The 17357-nt window shown below is 34.6% G+C and overlaps 1 protein-coding gene across 1 annotated transcript; it reads right to left on the bottom strand.

Annotated features, from left to right (window-relative positions):
- Positions 1 to 11707: 11707 nt before the first annotated feature.
- Positions 11708 to 12806, bottom strand: LOC128226798 (nociceptin receptor-like). The gene has a single exon (XM_052936857.1). The coding sequence runs from the start codon at positions 12800 to 12802 to the stop codon at positions 11765 to 11767; it is 1038 nt and encodes a 345-aa protein (XP_052792817.1). The 5' UTR covers positions 12803 to 12806; the 3' UTR covers positions 11708 to 11764.
- Positions 12807 to 17357: the final 4551 nt, after the last annotated feature.

Here is a 17357-nt window from a genome sequence, read left to right on the forward strand (position 1 = left end):
CCTATATTAAGCGAGTTTTGTAGCCAATCAAAACGGAGGAAACTCATAATTATTGGCCGAGTTTGGTTGATATTGGCCGAGTTTTTGGCATATATTGTCGTCAATTGCCTGTCATTGGTACCCCGATTTTTCTCGTATCGCGTCAAATCCGATTGATATATAATTCATTTCCTGTACAATAATTTGGCATTTCGACACTTTCGGTCAAACCATTCGGGATTTTTAAAATGAAAATGTCGTGGGCGCTTCGAGATATATGCACGGTTATTATTACAAAATAATTGGTCGGCAGCGTCCCATATCATACTTATAAAATCATAAACAGTTTTTACAATTCTTCCAAAACCATGTACATAATTGTAACTCATTAGTCAATCAGCTTGCCAAAGGACACGGCGAAATTCATAAGGAATATGGCTGGGTTGGAGGTAGGCTTATTTAACCTCGCCTTCGATGTATAACCATTCGGCCAGCATTATCAATGCATCGTCCCATTGGACTAATTGCCTTTTATACGCTCGGTACACCAGAGTGTAGGACAATAAAATTGTTTGTGATCGACTTGAAAGACAAAACGTAAGAAAACAATGAAAGGGGAATTCAGTAATCCGAAAGAAATTGCGCCAACTTTGTGTCCATGTGTATCTAAATGACAGTTGGGTTGTTTTTTTCATTATTTTACAAAAATATTACTTCGACTTGTTCAATAAAAGGATGACCTGATTTGGAAATAATCCAATCATGGATGGTTTTTCGAAGACCGTTATTAAAAATCGGTAATCGATTAGAAAGAATGCATCCGATAGGAGCTTATCAATCTCCGCGAACACTCATCCCGAAAACTAGATAATTAAAAGGCTCCGAAACAATTAATTTAGAAAGAAATTTCCGATTGCAATTCATTTAAAATTGACGGTTCTTAAATCTGCGCATTAATGAACCGTTAAGTTTGTCTAAGATTTAATCTCAGAGTTCCAAACAATATGTTAACAATTCGTAAGACGAATACTTCAACAAATGTTTTAACGAAAAAAGAAATCCATCATATACTTATACAAAACAAAATATTGTTAAATGCTTTAATGGACTTAAGTCATGGGGGATTTCATTTAAAGGAAACAAAAGATGAATCTTAAAATCGGCACTCGTCCTAATAAGGAATCCTTTCCTCTCTAACTTTTGGAAAAAGGCCTTAATAATCTTTGTTCACATTTACATAATCAATGAAATTACTGGGAAATTACATAATTCAAGTAAAAGGTTTTGAAATCCTGTCTGGATCATATATTCATATCTCTTTAATTACAGCACCTGCATTCACGATTTCAACTTCACGAATTCACGATTTTATCTTCACCATTTCATCTTCACGAATTCACGATTTCACAATTTCAACTTCTCGCATGTCACCACCGGTCTTTCGTAGATACCTGTTTCGACTACTGAGTTTCATTTTACTTATTTTTTTTATTATTTTACAGTGATGTGATTTTTCGTTTGAAATTTTCGTTTGCGAATGTGGTGATATGGTTCTTCATTGACCGTGGATTGCCTTCGGCTGATTTTGACATTTTATTAATTATTCTGAATATCAGGTATTAAAATGCCTAACATCATAGAAATCCTATTTAGAATATCCACATGTTCTAAAGCATTACTCAATAGATATTCTTTTATTACAAGCTCCCATGCTCATGGTAATTTGTGAAATGCCCGTTAGAAACATATCTCTTAAAGAAACGCGAAACATCGTTTATCATTCTTTGAAACCCTCTGGAGAAGGACATAAATCATGAACACATGTGATGCTAAATAATGCCTTTCAAGCGCCTTATTGGATCATAATCAACATTTTAAACATTTTCGAACAATTTCTGCACTATAACGCCTTTATCGACGAATAGCTTTGCATACCATTTATACATTCTGGATGAAGTATAAACACAGTAGATTCGGTTAGATGTCGACTGTTAACTGACAGTAATGACCCAACGCCTACTTACACATGTAAATTAGCATTGTAAACATTTACACTTGAGACGAAGGCTACATTTATACATTTATACAATCAGATTACCTTTAATTATTGATACTTAAAAAAAATAATACGTGACACATGATCGTCCCAACGAACTTTTGCGTATCACTTTACATAATGGCTGGTGGGCTATGTCCTGTAAATTGATATCAAAGTCAAACAAGGTATAGCACCTTCGAAACTGTCTAAGAACATAAGGTTTACCATACATAAGCAAAAACAGACCTATAAGGTATCGAATACTTTCAAGTTAAGTATTTGCTTCCTAAAGTACATCAGTTTCATAATTCGGCGTCATTTTTGTAAACGACTGCATTTTTCCATGTATAAATTAGCCGTTTTATTGACTAGCTGTGTACATTTACATACTAGAAAGCTTTGCTTACACCAGTTTCTTGTTATTTCAAGAACGCTCTGTGTAGGGTCATCCGGATAATCGAAGGCCGCAAGGAAGTCTTGATTTGTTTTGCAGAGGTAGGTGTTTTACAAATTATCATCAACACTTAGCTTTATGTGTGGCCTCTAGATTATAAGTATATTCCATGGCCGAGAGTGTAAGATAGGATCATTCCAACCCGAGCGTAGGTTTTTTTTGCGGAAACGAGGTTTACCGAGTTTCCACAAAACACCCTGCGCGAGGGTCGGGATGAACCTATCTTACACGAGCGGCTATGTTAGATGCTTTTCTCCAACCTCAGTTTAACAAAATTAAGTAAAAATGTATTTTTTGCCGGAACTATTTTGTGCTTATTGAAAATAACTGCGCATGGATATGCGATAATTCGTTGGTTGGAAATGTTGATTCTGACCTCTTTGTTTGTATTAGTACGAAACGCGTGCTCATATGACGTATTATCTTTATTACCACTCGGTGCCAGTAAACCTTTTACCAATGTATTAACAAATGTGAGAGACACTGTGAAAAGAGACCGAAAAAAAACGCCATTGACCTGTTGTCATGGTTTCTTTTATATCACCTTCCTTATTTCCATAATTGTGTTACAGATGCTCTTTCAATTTTACTTTTGACCCACACAACATACAGTAATTAACACCGGGATTCAGCACACGATATTCAAACATTTGTGGTAATATAATCATTCCAAAGACTGTAGGCAACAATCTCTCAATGTCATCGAATGACAAGTTAACTTTCAATTCCAATAAAAGGATTATTCTACTAATACTTAAGGCTTCGCAATTTTATATTTCAAAATCCGCTAGATAAGCAGTTTTTGTGAGCAAGATCGGAGTTGCAGCCGCTAGTCAGAGAAACAGAAATAAAGAACAAATTGAATACCAATGATTTTATGTGTGCTAGATTCTTGACAATGATAAAAACAACAATAATCTTATCTAGATTTTTATTTAATAAAATTTGGTCTAATCAGTCCTTTTACGAGGTGTCTATACATGCTAGGACATATTTTGGTAAAATGATATCTACCTTCTAAATCATAAAAGTTAAGCTCTATCAATTCTATTTCGGCCATATCGGCTTGTTTCTTTATGAAGTTTATTTGAAGACAACCTTAGTTTCTATGGTAAAACATGTAGATAAAGTTCAATTTCATAATGTTTCTTAAAATGACACTCTTATTAAACATCAATACATACTTAAGTAATGAATTGTTTCGGACTCCACGCGTACTTTGAGAAGCTCAATTGTGTTCATACCCCGATAATGACATCAACTCCTCAATTCATTACTTATATTTACACCAATAGTTCATTATTTCATTCAAGAATGTTAAAAAAATACTTCATTTCATTTAAGAAAACCTTTCAGTAACCCGAACTTACACGTTCGGTAAATAGAAAGACCCAAATGTAACCGGAAACATTTTTTTCAAATGACGCCACAATAACGTGGGAAAAGATCAACCACTTGAAATAACTTATAAACGTAAATTGAAACACATATGGTAACAAGACATTTTAAATATAATAAATGAACACATGCTAAAATGTTGATTACTATTTTGCGGGTATACCGGACCTGCTGACACAATACAGACAATAACAAGATCAATAGTCTTTATGTAAATTGTTATGCGATGAATTGCCATCCGAACCTATCTGAAGATGTTTTGTTCATCGATTGATAAACGCAATTGCCGAAAGGCAGTTCATTTAAGGAATGTAAGTTGAGGTGTAAATATACATGTATAACAAACATACATTGACTGATAAACCTTTAACAACTTAGTAAATAATGCATTTATAGAAACTATGTATTACTGATAACAAGATTGTAAACGTCTATATTGTAATTAGCAGAAGGCTCAAAAATATTAAATGATTGGTGAATGCTAAAAGATTTACTGCGGTTATTCAGGTATCATAAGGTAGAAATACCGTGTTTAGTGCTCATTTCTTTCAAATTAAACTTGGTATCCTTCATAAAAACAATTGTTTTCGACATGTATTAATCTTCTTTAGAATATTAAAACAATATTAGTAATTGTGGTATATCTTATTTTGGAGTAAGAGTGCACCTTAAATGTATTTATATGTACATAGAGTATTACTATGTTTGCGTTTCCCTTCATACCATGATTGCTGGACAACGTTTTGGAACCATACCTATCTTTTTTACCTTATTGGCACAGTTGTGACGATTATCAAGACTGTTTTAAATGTCATTATGCAATTTATTTGTAATAATGTTGTCGGTAGAAACAGTTTTTTTAACCATTTTCTTATTATCCTAGCATATCGATTGAAGTATAGTTGGTATCTACCTATTTCACCGTAAACGTTCATGTTGCATTCACCAGTTTTAACACTACTTATGTATACATTTTAAACACTAACAAAAGCGTCCAACAATTGTCAAACAACGCTAGGCTAAAATTGTAATGTTTTGCAACGTATTAGTTATAATTCTTTGAAAAGGAGCATTGAGACCTTCCTTTCCCTTACCCCTTGTCTCCTTTTCCAATAGTAAGCATGTACAAAAATTTAGCTATTTTGTAAGTCATCTACAGTTATGCCAAAAACTACCAAATTGTCGGCAAAACAAATCAGTATATAACAGATGTATCATGTAATTTAAGTCCGCTTTCAGGATTATCTTCTAAAAAAGTTCAAGATCGTCAATGAAAAGGGCAAATTAAATTGGGGACATGAATTCCCACTGTTTGTTGTCGACAGCACAATCGGAGTAATCAAACAACGCGCCGCTACATTTTTACACATGGTTTGAAATAGGAATATATATTTTACACAATTCTAAGCATTTTTCCATCCGCCACACCAGAATGTAAGCTAATCTGTAAAACAGCTTAATAATGTTTTTCTGCATTGATTATTTAGATTGCATTGGTTGTTATTTTTGTGTACTCTGATAAGCAATAATGCCTTTAGATCTCACCGAGGGAAAGTGTTTTGAATTTAGAAAAGCAAATATATATTATATAAAATAAAATCAACTAGACGTGACGACAGAATATCAACTGCCTGGGTACATTTAGCAATGAAATATTATCATTACCTAACGCTTTTTGAGTTATTTAACGACCCTTTTTAAGTGAAAGGTTTATCTGGTTTCTCGAACCTCCAATAATTATTGAAAATACAATGGTCATTGCTTAAATCACTTGCTGTCTGTTTTTCAGCTGAAGGTATATACTTGTTCAATGATGAAAATATATTTGTAGAAATCATCGATCGAAATATTGCTATTTGTATAAGATCTAATCCCTAATGTCTCAACTTTCAATTTATTTTAATTAAGTGTTAATGTTCACTCTACGTTTACACTTCATCACATGCATGTAAACTATTTTATATTATAATACTATTAAGGTAGCACACCCCTAATGAAAACCTCAACTTGAAACTCTTCAATTTTAATACTTTCACCTATGTTGTTAAGCACAGGACTACCAATCTTTTGAGGGTTTCAAGGTAGGTTCGAATCCAGCCAGAAGCAAAAAAAAAATGTACATAGTGGTTTATGTTTTTCAAAGGCTAGTAATTCCAAATAGGTTTATACGAAGAATATCTTTTAAACAGTCGGAAAAACGGAAATCAAAAGGGCTACCTTTTAAAAAAATCCAGCATATTTCTCATATGAGGCGAGTTTTGGCAGCCAATGAAAATTGACCATTTCTTAAAACCTATATTAAGCGGGTTTTGTAGCCAGTCAAAACGGAGGAAACTCATAATTATTGGCCGAGTTTGGTTGATTTTGGCCGAGTTTTGGCATATATTGTCGTCAATTGCCTGTCATTGGTACCCCGATTGTCCTCGTATCGCGTCAAATACAATTAATATATAATTCATTTCCTGTACAATGATTTGGCATTTCGACACTTTCGGTCAAACCATTCGGAATTTTTAAAATGAAAATGTCGTGGGCGCTTCGAGATATATGCACGGTTATTATTACGAAATAATTGGTCGGCAGCGTCCCATATCATACTTATAAAATCATAAACAGTTTTTACAATCCTTCCAAAACCATGTACATAATTGTAACTCATTAGTCAATCAGCTTGCCAAAGGACACGGTGAAATTCATAAGGAATATGGCTGGGTTGGAGGTAGGCTTTTTTAACCTCGCCTTCGAGTTAAAACCATTCGACCAGCATTATCAATGCATCGTCCCATTGGACTGATGGCCTTTTATACGCTCGGTACACCAGAGTGTAGGACAATAAAATTGTTTGTGATCGACTTGAAAGACAAAACGTAAGAAAACAATGAAAGGGGAATTCAGTAATCCGAAAGAAACTGCGCCAACTTTGTGTCCATGTGTATCTAAATGACAGTTGGGTTGTTTTTTCATTATTTTACAAAAATATTACTTCGACTTGTTCAATAAAAGGATGACCTGATTTGGAAATAATCCAATCATGGATGGTTTTTCGAAGACCGTTATTAAAAATCGGTAATCGATTAGAAAGAATGCATCCGATAGGGGCTTATCAATCTCCGCGAACACTCATCCCGAAAACTAGATAATAAAAAGGCTCCGAAACAATTAATTTAGAAAGAAATTTCCGATTGCAATTCATTTAAAATTGACGGTTCTTAGATCTGCGCATTAATGAACCGTTAAGTTTGTCTAAGATTTAATCTCAGAGATCCAAACAATATACTAACAATTCGTAAGACGAATACTTCAACAAATGTTTTTTAACGAAAAAAGAAATCCATCATATACTTATACAAAACGAAGTATTGTTAAATGCTTTAATGGACTTAAGTCATGGGGGATTTCATTTAAAGGAAACAAAAGATGAATCTTTAAGTCGGCACTCGTCCTAATAAGGAATCCTTTTTTTGGAAAAAGGCCTTAATAATCTTTGTTCACATTTACATAATCAATGAAATTACTGGAAAATTACATAATTTAAGTAAAAGGTTTCGAAATCCTGTCTGGATCATATATTCATATCTCTTTAATTACAGCACCTGCATTCACGATTTCAACTTCACGAATTCACGATTTTATCTTCACTATTTCATCTTCACGAATTCACGATTTCACAATTTCAACTTCTCGCATGTCACAACCGGTCTTTCGTAGATACCTGTTTCGACTACTGAGTTTCATTTTACTTATTTTTTTATTATTTTACAGTGATGTGATTTTTCGATTAAAATTTTCGTTGGCGAATGTGGTGATATGGTTCTTCATTGACCGTGGATTGCCTTCGGCTGATTTTGACATTTTATTAATTATTCTGAATATCAGGTATTAAAATGCCTAACATCATAGAAAACCTATTTAGAATATCCACATGTTCTAAGGCATTACTTAATAGATATTCGTTTATTACAAGCTCCCATGCTCATGGTAATTTGTTAAATGCCCGTTAGAAACATATCTCTTAAAGAAACGCGAAACATCGTTTATCATTCTTTGAAACCTTCTGGAGAAGGACATAAATCATGAACACATGTGATGCTAAATAATGCCTTTCAAGCGCCTTATTGGAACAAAATCAACATTTTAAACATTTTCGAACAATTTCTGCACTATAACGCCTTTATCGACGAATAGCTTTGCATACCATTTATACATTCTGGATGAAGTATACACACAGTAGATTCGGTTAGATGTCGATTGTTAACTGACAGTAATGACCCAACACCTACTTACACATGTAAATTAGCATTGCAAACATTTACACTTGAGACGAAGGCTACATTTATACATTTATACAATCAGAATACCTTTAATTATTGATACTTAAAAAAATAATACGTGACACATGATCGTCCAAACGAACTTTTGCGTTTCACTTGGTGGGCTATGTCCTGTAATTTGATATAAAAAGTCAAACAAGGTATAGCACCTTCGAAACTGTCTAAGAATATAAGGTTTACTATACATAAGCAAAAACAGACCTATAAGGTATTGAATAATTTCAAGTTAAGTATTTGCTTCCTAAAGTACATCAGTTTCATAATTCGGCGTCATTTTTGTAAACGACTGCATTTTCCATGTATAAATTAGCCGTTTTATTGACTAGCTGTGTACATTTACATACTAGAAAGCTTTGCTTACACCAGTTTCTTGTTATTTCCAGAACGCTCTGTGTAGGGTCATCCGGATAATCGAAGGCCGCAAGGAAGTCTTGATTTGTTTTGCAGAGGTAGGTGTTTTACAAATTATAATCAACACTTAGCTTTATGTGTGGCCTCTAGATTATAAGTATATTCCATGGCCGAGAGTGTAAGATAGGATCATTCCAACCCGAGCGTAGTTTTTTTTTGCGGAAACGTGGTTTACCGAGTTTCCACAAAACACCCTGCGCGAGGGTCGGGATGAACCTATCTTACACGAGCGGCTATGTTAGATGCTTTTCTCCCACCTCAGTTTAATTAAATTAAGTAAAAATGTATTTTTTGCCGGAACTATTTTGTGCTTAGTGAAAATAACTGCGTATGGATATGCGATAATTCGTGGTTTTCATGGATATGCGCGCAGTGATTCAGATTATGTTAATAGTCAAATCGGTCTTTAAATAGTTCTAAGGAGAGTGAAGCATTATTTCTTGAAAGGTGCGTGAAAACTGTTTTATGGTGACATTTGAAGCTAGAAATACTTAATTAGCGTTCTAAATTTTGTTACAAGACAAGAGTTCCATAATGCTACAGACGACAGTCTTCAACAAGGGAGGTCATTACAATGTGGTGACCATTAAAAAGGAGTTCCATACGGACATTTTATCTTCGCCCGTGGGCAAGATAAGAATTTCTAGCATGGTTAAATTATTGGATCTACTTATCTGAGGTGGGAGAAAAAGTAGTGTACTTCGCGTTGATTATGTGTTATCCCAGTTAACATGCTGATTATATTGTATAAAGGTTCGGCACATTTACTTCTAGAGAGTAAACAAGCAAATGCAAATGTTGTCGGTGACGTGCAGAGACACACACGACGAAACGACGACGATCGCAACAGTTGACCCTCGAGCTAAAAAGACAATACAAGCTTTCAGTGTTTTTAGATTCGTACACAAACAGTATATAAACTAATTATCATTGATGTCGCGTGGAAACGTCAGTTCGGGATAGGTCACAATGTTGTACCGTTGAGGATCACGTGTTCAAAATGGAACAGCCACCACTATTATTGTAAACTAAAGAGATTGTATGTGTTCGATAAAAACAAACTTTATAAACAACCAATGTTATAAATTGTTTGAAGAAAAAGGAAACATTATGATAAAAAAGATAGTTTGTCTTTTACAGTTATTACAATTATTTGGGCACATTGTTTATGATAATAGGTGTATAATAACTCGTCCTCAGACTCATAGGCTACGGGTATTTTATGTCTGTAGTTTTCCACATAAGTATTGGTTTACGAGCTTTATGACCCGATTCATCAAAGCTCAGGAAAAACGTTTCGGGAGATGTTTTCTTAATTAAAATAAATATTATTTTAATGAATGGGTGAATTTGAAAAGTCATCGACCATTTATTATTTATAACACTCTCAATGATATAATGTAGGAATTGTACGTTACCAAGCAAATACATAGGCTCACACGATAACCCGTGAGCCAATTAAATCGCAGTAATTTTAGTTAAGAAACTTCCGGTTTGAGTTTACCCACTAGAACAACGTGTGGTGAAAGGGGTCCATGGGATTACCGGAAAGCAGAAAAAACGGAGAACACTTCTAGGTCACGAGTTCATTTTTTTGTCTTGATATGTATGTTTGTTATTCATGTCGCAAAAAAGCTAATTAAGCAAATGTTTTCTTGTAATCATATACCCGGCTTGAAATAAAAAAAAAAAATAATCATGTATCTTGTATATTTGAAGGTGAATCTAATTGATTTGAGGTGATATTTACTCAAAAAGAAATGTATAGATATGTATACATACATGTGTGTAAATCTTAGTTTAGTAAGTCCATTGAATTATAAATGATTTAATTTTAAGATTTTTTCTCACATTTGAGTAAGATATCAACAGCACATAGTGTTTAACCTTTTATTAGAGATATGCATTACGATCCAGTGGTGGTCTCTCATCCCCATCTAAAATTGCCGAATTGAACTATTTATATTGATCAATATGGTGTGGATAACTCCCGGATAATCAGATATGAACCGTCAGGGTCAATGTGGTGGTAACCTAAAGATAACCTTCATTTGAAAATCGGTTTCCGATTAATATATGAAAAACGCTTAGTCCTAGAGACCTCGATGGTAGAGATCCATCAAACATGACCAGTACCCTAACTTTTGTTATGTCACTTGGTCAAAGGTCAAGGTCGTGGTGACCTTAATATGAAAATCCGATTTCGTTCAAAACTGAAGAATGCTTATATCCACGTTCCTCAAACTTGGTATCCTGATTTTTTGCATCTGCTTCCTTTTAGTCATCTTTAAAAACCATCCGCGACTTTTTGATGCTTTGCATCAAAATTAGTCTTGTACTCATCTTGCACAGGAAATACATAACATGCATTATGCAGTTAGGTGGTTACCGTTGTGTTTGTGGCAAGTCTATAAACATCTCATCAATAATCGTATAATTACGCAAGGTACTCATGGTCACACTAGTTTATGCTGGGAACGTCCCTCAAGTTCCACTGTAGTTTCTCGTGGGAACAAGCCTAACAACTAAGTTGAAAGGGCGTAAAGCATGTGCATTACAGACCGCACTGCAACAGCCATACTTTGATAGTTTATGATTATAACATAATTATTGTTATATCACAGACGAAGAAAAAGCGTACGATTTTATTAAAATCAATATATCAGATAATACCCGAAATAAAAGATTCATCTCCTTTCGTTCGAGTAAACATGATAATCTATTAACTTGAACGCAGTTGTTTCTGCTGGCCATATTCAATAAGTAATGTCAGTCAACACGATATATGCAGACTTTTTATATTCCATTTGCAGACAAGGATTCGTGAACGAGCGTGACTTCCGCAACGTTTACTGTACGCTTTATCACGCTAGCGACCGACCGAATTTTCTTTCGAGAAACTATATTGTATTGGGCATATTTAGTAACCTTATCTAGATGCGATTAAATTATTAATCACCCTTTAGGTGAACTGAAAGTTTTATAATTGCGTTGTATTCTTGAAAACTATTGGTATAATATACCAAAATAATACGGAGAACCACAAAAAGTAGTTAAGAATTTTTATTTGCTAAACAAATTGAGCATAGCAACAAATCGACAAGGCATACTTTAAAAACAACAAGTTGTTCTGGACAACTGGCTCCTCATGTATCATCGATGTGGTCGTAATTCGTTCAGCGAAAGACCCCTGCAATTCCCTCGGTAGGGCAGTTCCAGATGGTTCTTATTGGAGTTAGCATTTCGTAATTTATTACGGCGACACACATATTGTTTGAAGTAAATGTACACTCCCAAAAAGCACAGCCCGCGCGAGTAATAAATAGTCATCGATGCGTCGTAGAAAGTATTTATGGGGTGTCCTTTATCACGAATACTGCCTTTAGTCAATGTTGCTACCTCAAACGGTGTATGGCAAGTCATGTACACTATAAAAATGAAGAAAATGAAACGCATGATATAAAAGTATGTTTCAAATCTTTGTTTTAAAGTTCCATGCTGCTTTCGAACTATGACACAACACTCCAAAGCGAGTACTGCGCATGGCACAAGGAACAAAATGCACAAATCTAATGTTAGAAATATCATTCTTAAAGAGTCAAATCTACGTGAAAAGAAACATGATTTGCCATACATAATACGTCCAGAGTCGGACAATAATTCATCTGACGTAACTAGCTCACTATCATATATTGTGTAAAACACAACGGCCCATATATTATACGCGGTTGAGAAAAACCAGACCAAGGTGATGAAGAACATGCATCTTCCGGCTGTAATAAATCGCGATGGATGTAGAATATTCAATATTTTCTCTGTGGTCAAAAGAATCACCGTATATGACACTGCTGTCCTGGAAACACATAGAGCGTAATAATAGCTCTTACACAGATACACAGACATGGATTTGTCAAGTGCAAGATGTAGGTTATATGGTATAGCTCCAACTGAACAAATGGAGTCGGCCATTGCGAGTGAGAATATAAAGACGTTTGTTGTTCTTCCAAGCAGTCGACGCTTGCAAATTAGAACCAAAACAGTCACATTGCCAAGCAAATTCAAGCAGCAGATAATAATGTTGGCCACAAACAATGTGTACCTATTTGGTGCGTTCTCATTACTGTCAACACTGCTGTTACTGACAGAATCGTTTAGCGTTGATGTAGGCGCTGTTATCGATGAATTCATCATTAGCATGAAAGCGAGGCGTTCTGTATGGAACACTTAAAAATAATCAGTGTCATTGTTTGATGGATGTATTGTTATTGCTAGTGATTCTACAGCGAGCATCCGGGAAAACCGAAGAAATCCAGTTTAACATGTTTCATTGCCAATCACTCCTTCTCACTCAAAATGCCACATATATTAAAAAGAAACTCTGAAATTAAAAACGATGATTTCTTTGAATGCCGATCTGCCTCTAATTTGGAAATATATGAGATCTCATATCCGCGCTGTGCTTTTAATTTCTACGTGAATATACCGAATATTTCTTACAAAGTTTGAAGTCGTGCCATTTGTTAAAGTGTCAGCTGTCGGGGATTGTTCAAACTAGACTTGATACGTAATCAAATATCCCATTATTGGTGCTCTGCACATGTTGTCGTCTGACATTATCTGGTTCCTTCGGGGCTTCATTGCATGGTGTCAAGTTTCTGAAAATAATAAAATATTTATTTTTAAGGCACTTTCTCTTATAAGGTGTTCAGGTGCACATGTTTATGTGTTCACTGACAAATATATCTCAAGTAAATGTAGCCTCAAATGCAATAGCGAGTGATTGTTTTCTTTCATTCGATTTTTGGTCGCAAAATATTTCCTCGAATGTTAACCAAAAGTAATAATCAGGTCACGAATTGTATAAATAACAATAAGATAATTTTAAAATACATTTATCTCATATGCACGCAAACACATTTCACGTGTAACCAAAGCCTATGCCATATGCATATAATGATCACTCTTTATAGAAATGTGTTCATGCTTCATACAGACACGGAAACACACACTTATCCTTTTCCCTATCACTAATATAACTGCATGTTTTAAGGGACTAGACATCAGATGGTACGAAAATCGGCAAATACAGTATTTCCTGAAAACAAGAGTAGAATTGTCAATATGAACTAGTACAATGCTGATAACACATCACCTTGCATGCCGATTGTTCCCATTTAAAATAGCGCATAATGGATTCCCAGTTTATAGTGTGTGTATATTTATCATGTGAAAGACACTTAATAAGTTCATATAAATAAACCAACGCTATTTAAATTTACTCGGACTTACGTGTCTAATTTTGTATTTGTACAAGTGCCCTACCATTCGAACCTTTGGCCCACGCAACAAAACAAAAATATATACTTGGACACATAGAATGATATTTAGACGTGTGGACGTCTTTCCGCACACAATACACTAACAAAATGAGCGAAAACATTTTATGTATGGCTTTAATGGTTTTTCCCCACAGCTCAGCTGGATAAACATATGCTAGGTCCATCGGAAAAAGATGTAAGTCAGAGGCAACGATATTAATTACAAATACAAACGCCCTTCGGTTGGCTCTGCATGCTCTTCACATATGGCTGAAGTGACACTTCTAAGTGTTTTTGTCTGGAGTGGATGCGCTACTAAATGGATATTTTTAAATAATTTTAGAAAAATGGTATGTTGGTGACTGTTGATCAAGAATACTGAAGTCAGTGTAACTCATCTAAGCATTACTGTCAGAGAGTAGGACCGGTATACCAGCATGGTGGCTATAGTTAAGAATCCCTCCGACAAACGATTGTAACCTTAGTGAACCTACTTTACTTGACTTCGCCGTATGCAAATTACTGTATGCCATATACCGTATACAAAAGAACCACGAATTTTGGTACTAAACGTTGTTTTTATATATAACGTGGTCCCCATTAGAAGAAAAAATCCTGATCTTGCTTCGAAAATATCAATGTTTTTCATAGGGAATTTACCACTGTAACACAACCACAATTTTACGCTTGAAAATAATGAAAAACCAAAAGTTCATCTAAACAGGCAGCTGTAATGTTTTGAAGGAATGGACCTTCTTTTATTTGGCTCATGTATGATGAAAAATGCTCATAGAAAAGATTGAAAAATAGTATTGCCTTTTCAATGAGTACTCGCGACACAAATAAGCAGTTTACTACAATGTCCACTCTGTCTTACTGCGTACGTTTCCCACATAATTGGTGCAGTATTTCGGATTATTGTTTCCTTATCTACTTACATGGAAAATGCACTAAGAATTGTTAAAAAAAGCTTCTTCTCCTTTTTATTCTATTTCATTCAAGCAAATATTCAATCGGGCATGTGTGAATTTACTGAGTCTTTATATCTCTAGAGCAAAGCAACTATCATAATTTATTTTGAAAGTCGTCGAATGGAATAAGGAAACATCTATGTCAAAGTTACCATTCTTTATTTAATTATGTAAACAATATTAACAAACGGACCTTCTTTTGATATTCTTAGACAAATATCTTAAAATCCACTCTAGTGGATATATTATTTAGATTTTGTAGTTGAAATAAATATTTATAAATAATATAATAAAACTAATTAAGTGTTATTATACGCGCAGTTTTTATCATTTCAATTCACCTCGATTCTAAAGTCAACTCAAATCTGATATGGATCTGTTTCGAGTCCGTTTTCCGGGCAAATCCAGTAATATGTCCATTAGGCCATGAGAAGGTGACGCTGGAGCGGATAGTCTCCACCATCTAATGGGTAAGAGGAGGAAAACCTTAAACACTTAATCACTCTCAAAGTTTGAATTTCGTACGGTTTTGATGCACACTATCAGTTTCATTGCGAACAGTTCTCAATAATAGGTTCTGCTTTGGAAAAAAAAATGCCAAATGCCTAATGGCCATTTTCAATTCTCAGTCTGCACAAGCTCTTAAGGAAAAGTATTTTTGCCCGAAACGGCATTCTCACGTCCCTCTGGCGTCGAACACTGCATAGGAAATTATCGGCACGTTTAAGGCGAGTTGATGCAAGCTGAACTGCAAGTAATAAAACTTGTAATTTATTTGAAAACAAGGCTTAGTGTCTAGACATTAAACCTTAATATTTACACCTCAACTTCCGTTCCTTAAATTAACTGCCTTTCGGCAATTGCGTTCATCAATCGATGAACGCAACACCTTCGGATATGTTCGGATCGTAATTCATTGCATAACAATATACATGAAAGCTATTGATCTTGTTATTGGTTGTATTGTGTCTGCAGGTCCCGTAAAATATAGATCAACATTTTTAAAAGTGTAAGTTTATTATATTTTAAATATATTGGTACCAGAAGTGTTTTAAAGTGATTTCAAGTGGTTGATCTTTTCCCGCATTATTGTGACGTCATTTGAAAAAATGTTTCCGGTTATAGTCGGGTCATTCTATTTACAGAATGGATAAGAACGGATTACTGAAAGGTTTTCTTAAATGAAATGAAGTATTTTTTTAACAATTCTTGAATGAAATAATGAACTATTGGTGTAAATATAAGGAATGAATAGCCGGGCTGATGTCATTATCGGGGATATGAACGCAATCGGGTTGGTCAAAGTACGTGTGGAGTCCTCCGAAGGACTCCACACACATTGACCAACCCAATTGCGTTCATACCCCGATAATGACATCAACCTCGCAATTCATTCCTTAAATAAGACTTACAGCGTCATTGCTGGTAATAAATGGTACTTTTGCACAATTATTGAACAAGACAATTTTACAGTAGAGGGTGTCGTTGTCTGGAGACAGCTGAAGCTAACGGCATGAATCCGAATTCGAAATAGATGTGTAATCAACTATCAAATCGTATTGTCATATATTCATTGCACTATTAAAGTAATTTTTTGGACAATATTCAAATACAAATCTCATTTACGTTTAATCTTTCTTTAAAATGATCTTTATAATAAACAACCAAAGAGACAATCTCAATAAAGAGCATTTGATGAAACTAACGCATGGACAGCTAAACTTTTGCGCTAAAATACAACGTGACTTCACACAAGACGGATGTAGCGGGTCAACAAAGGGCGACCCCCACTTATGTTTTGGCGATCTACAAAAATAGCACGATCTTTTCGGCCTGTGGCCTGGCTGCGTTCGCTTCATTTGCTATTGATCGCCAAAATGAACTCTTACATATACAATGAGCTTAAAGCTCATATTTTTAAAAGACATATTCAACAAGATGTTTAAAATTGTTTTATATATTATTTTGAATTATGATTATATTGAAATGAAACAATCAAACGCCATTCGCATTTTTTTATAATAGTGTATCCGATGTACAATTAATATTATTATTGCATTGAGCCATTGGTAATGAGGATACCTTCTGATGCATGTAGACTCAAAAATGCTGGTACCTTTGCATACTGATAACATTTATGTAAAGGAAATGTTCGATTTTTTATCATGCTTTTAGGTGAATTTTGGTTCTTTATTTTACTTGAAATCAGGCGTGAAGTTTTCAATATGCTAATGTCAAGAAGTCGCGTTTCTTATATTTGTTTTGGTTATTTTTTTTTAAAAAACAAGTTCGTTGTATGACTTTTTCCCCTTTATAAACGTAATATGGCATCCCAAATTCCGGACTGTACCCGATCTACAGTTGAACATGCCCTGGTATATTATACTAACTAGGGATGTCTAGTGACCCCAAACAAGTTTGATATCATTCGAAAGGGTATTTCTTTTAATCAAATCA

This window comes from Mya arenaria, chromosome 3 (assembly GCF_026914265.1).
Source record: "Mya arenaria isolate MELC-2E11 chromosome 3, ASM2691426v1".
NCBI classification, from domain to species: Eukaryota; Metazoa; Mollusca; class Bivalvia; order Myida; family Myidae; genus Mya; species Mya arenaria.

Excerpts from the sequence above, each read along its gene's own strand:
- LOC128226798 (XM_052936857.1), bottom strand. The coding sequence starts at position 12,802 with ATGATGAATTCATCGATAACAGCGCCTACATCAACGCTAAACGATTCT.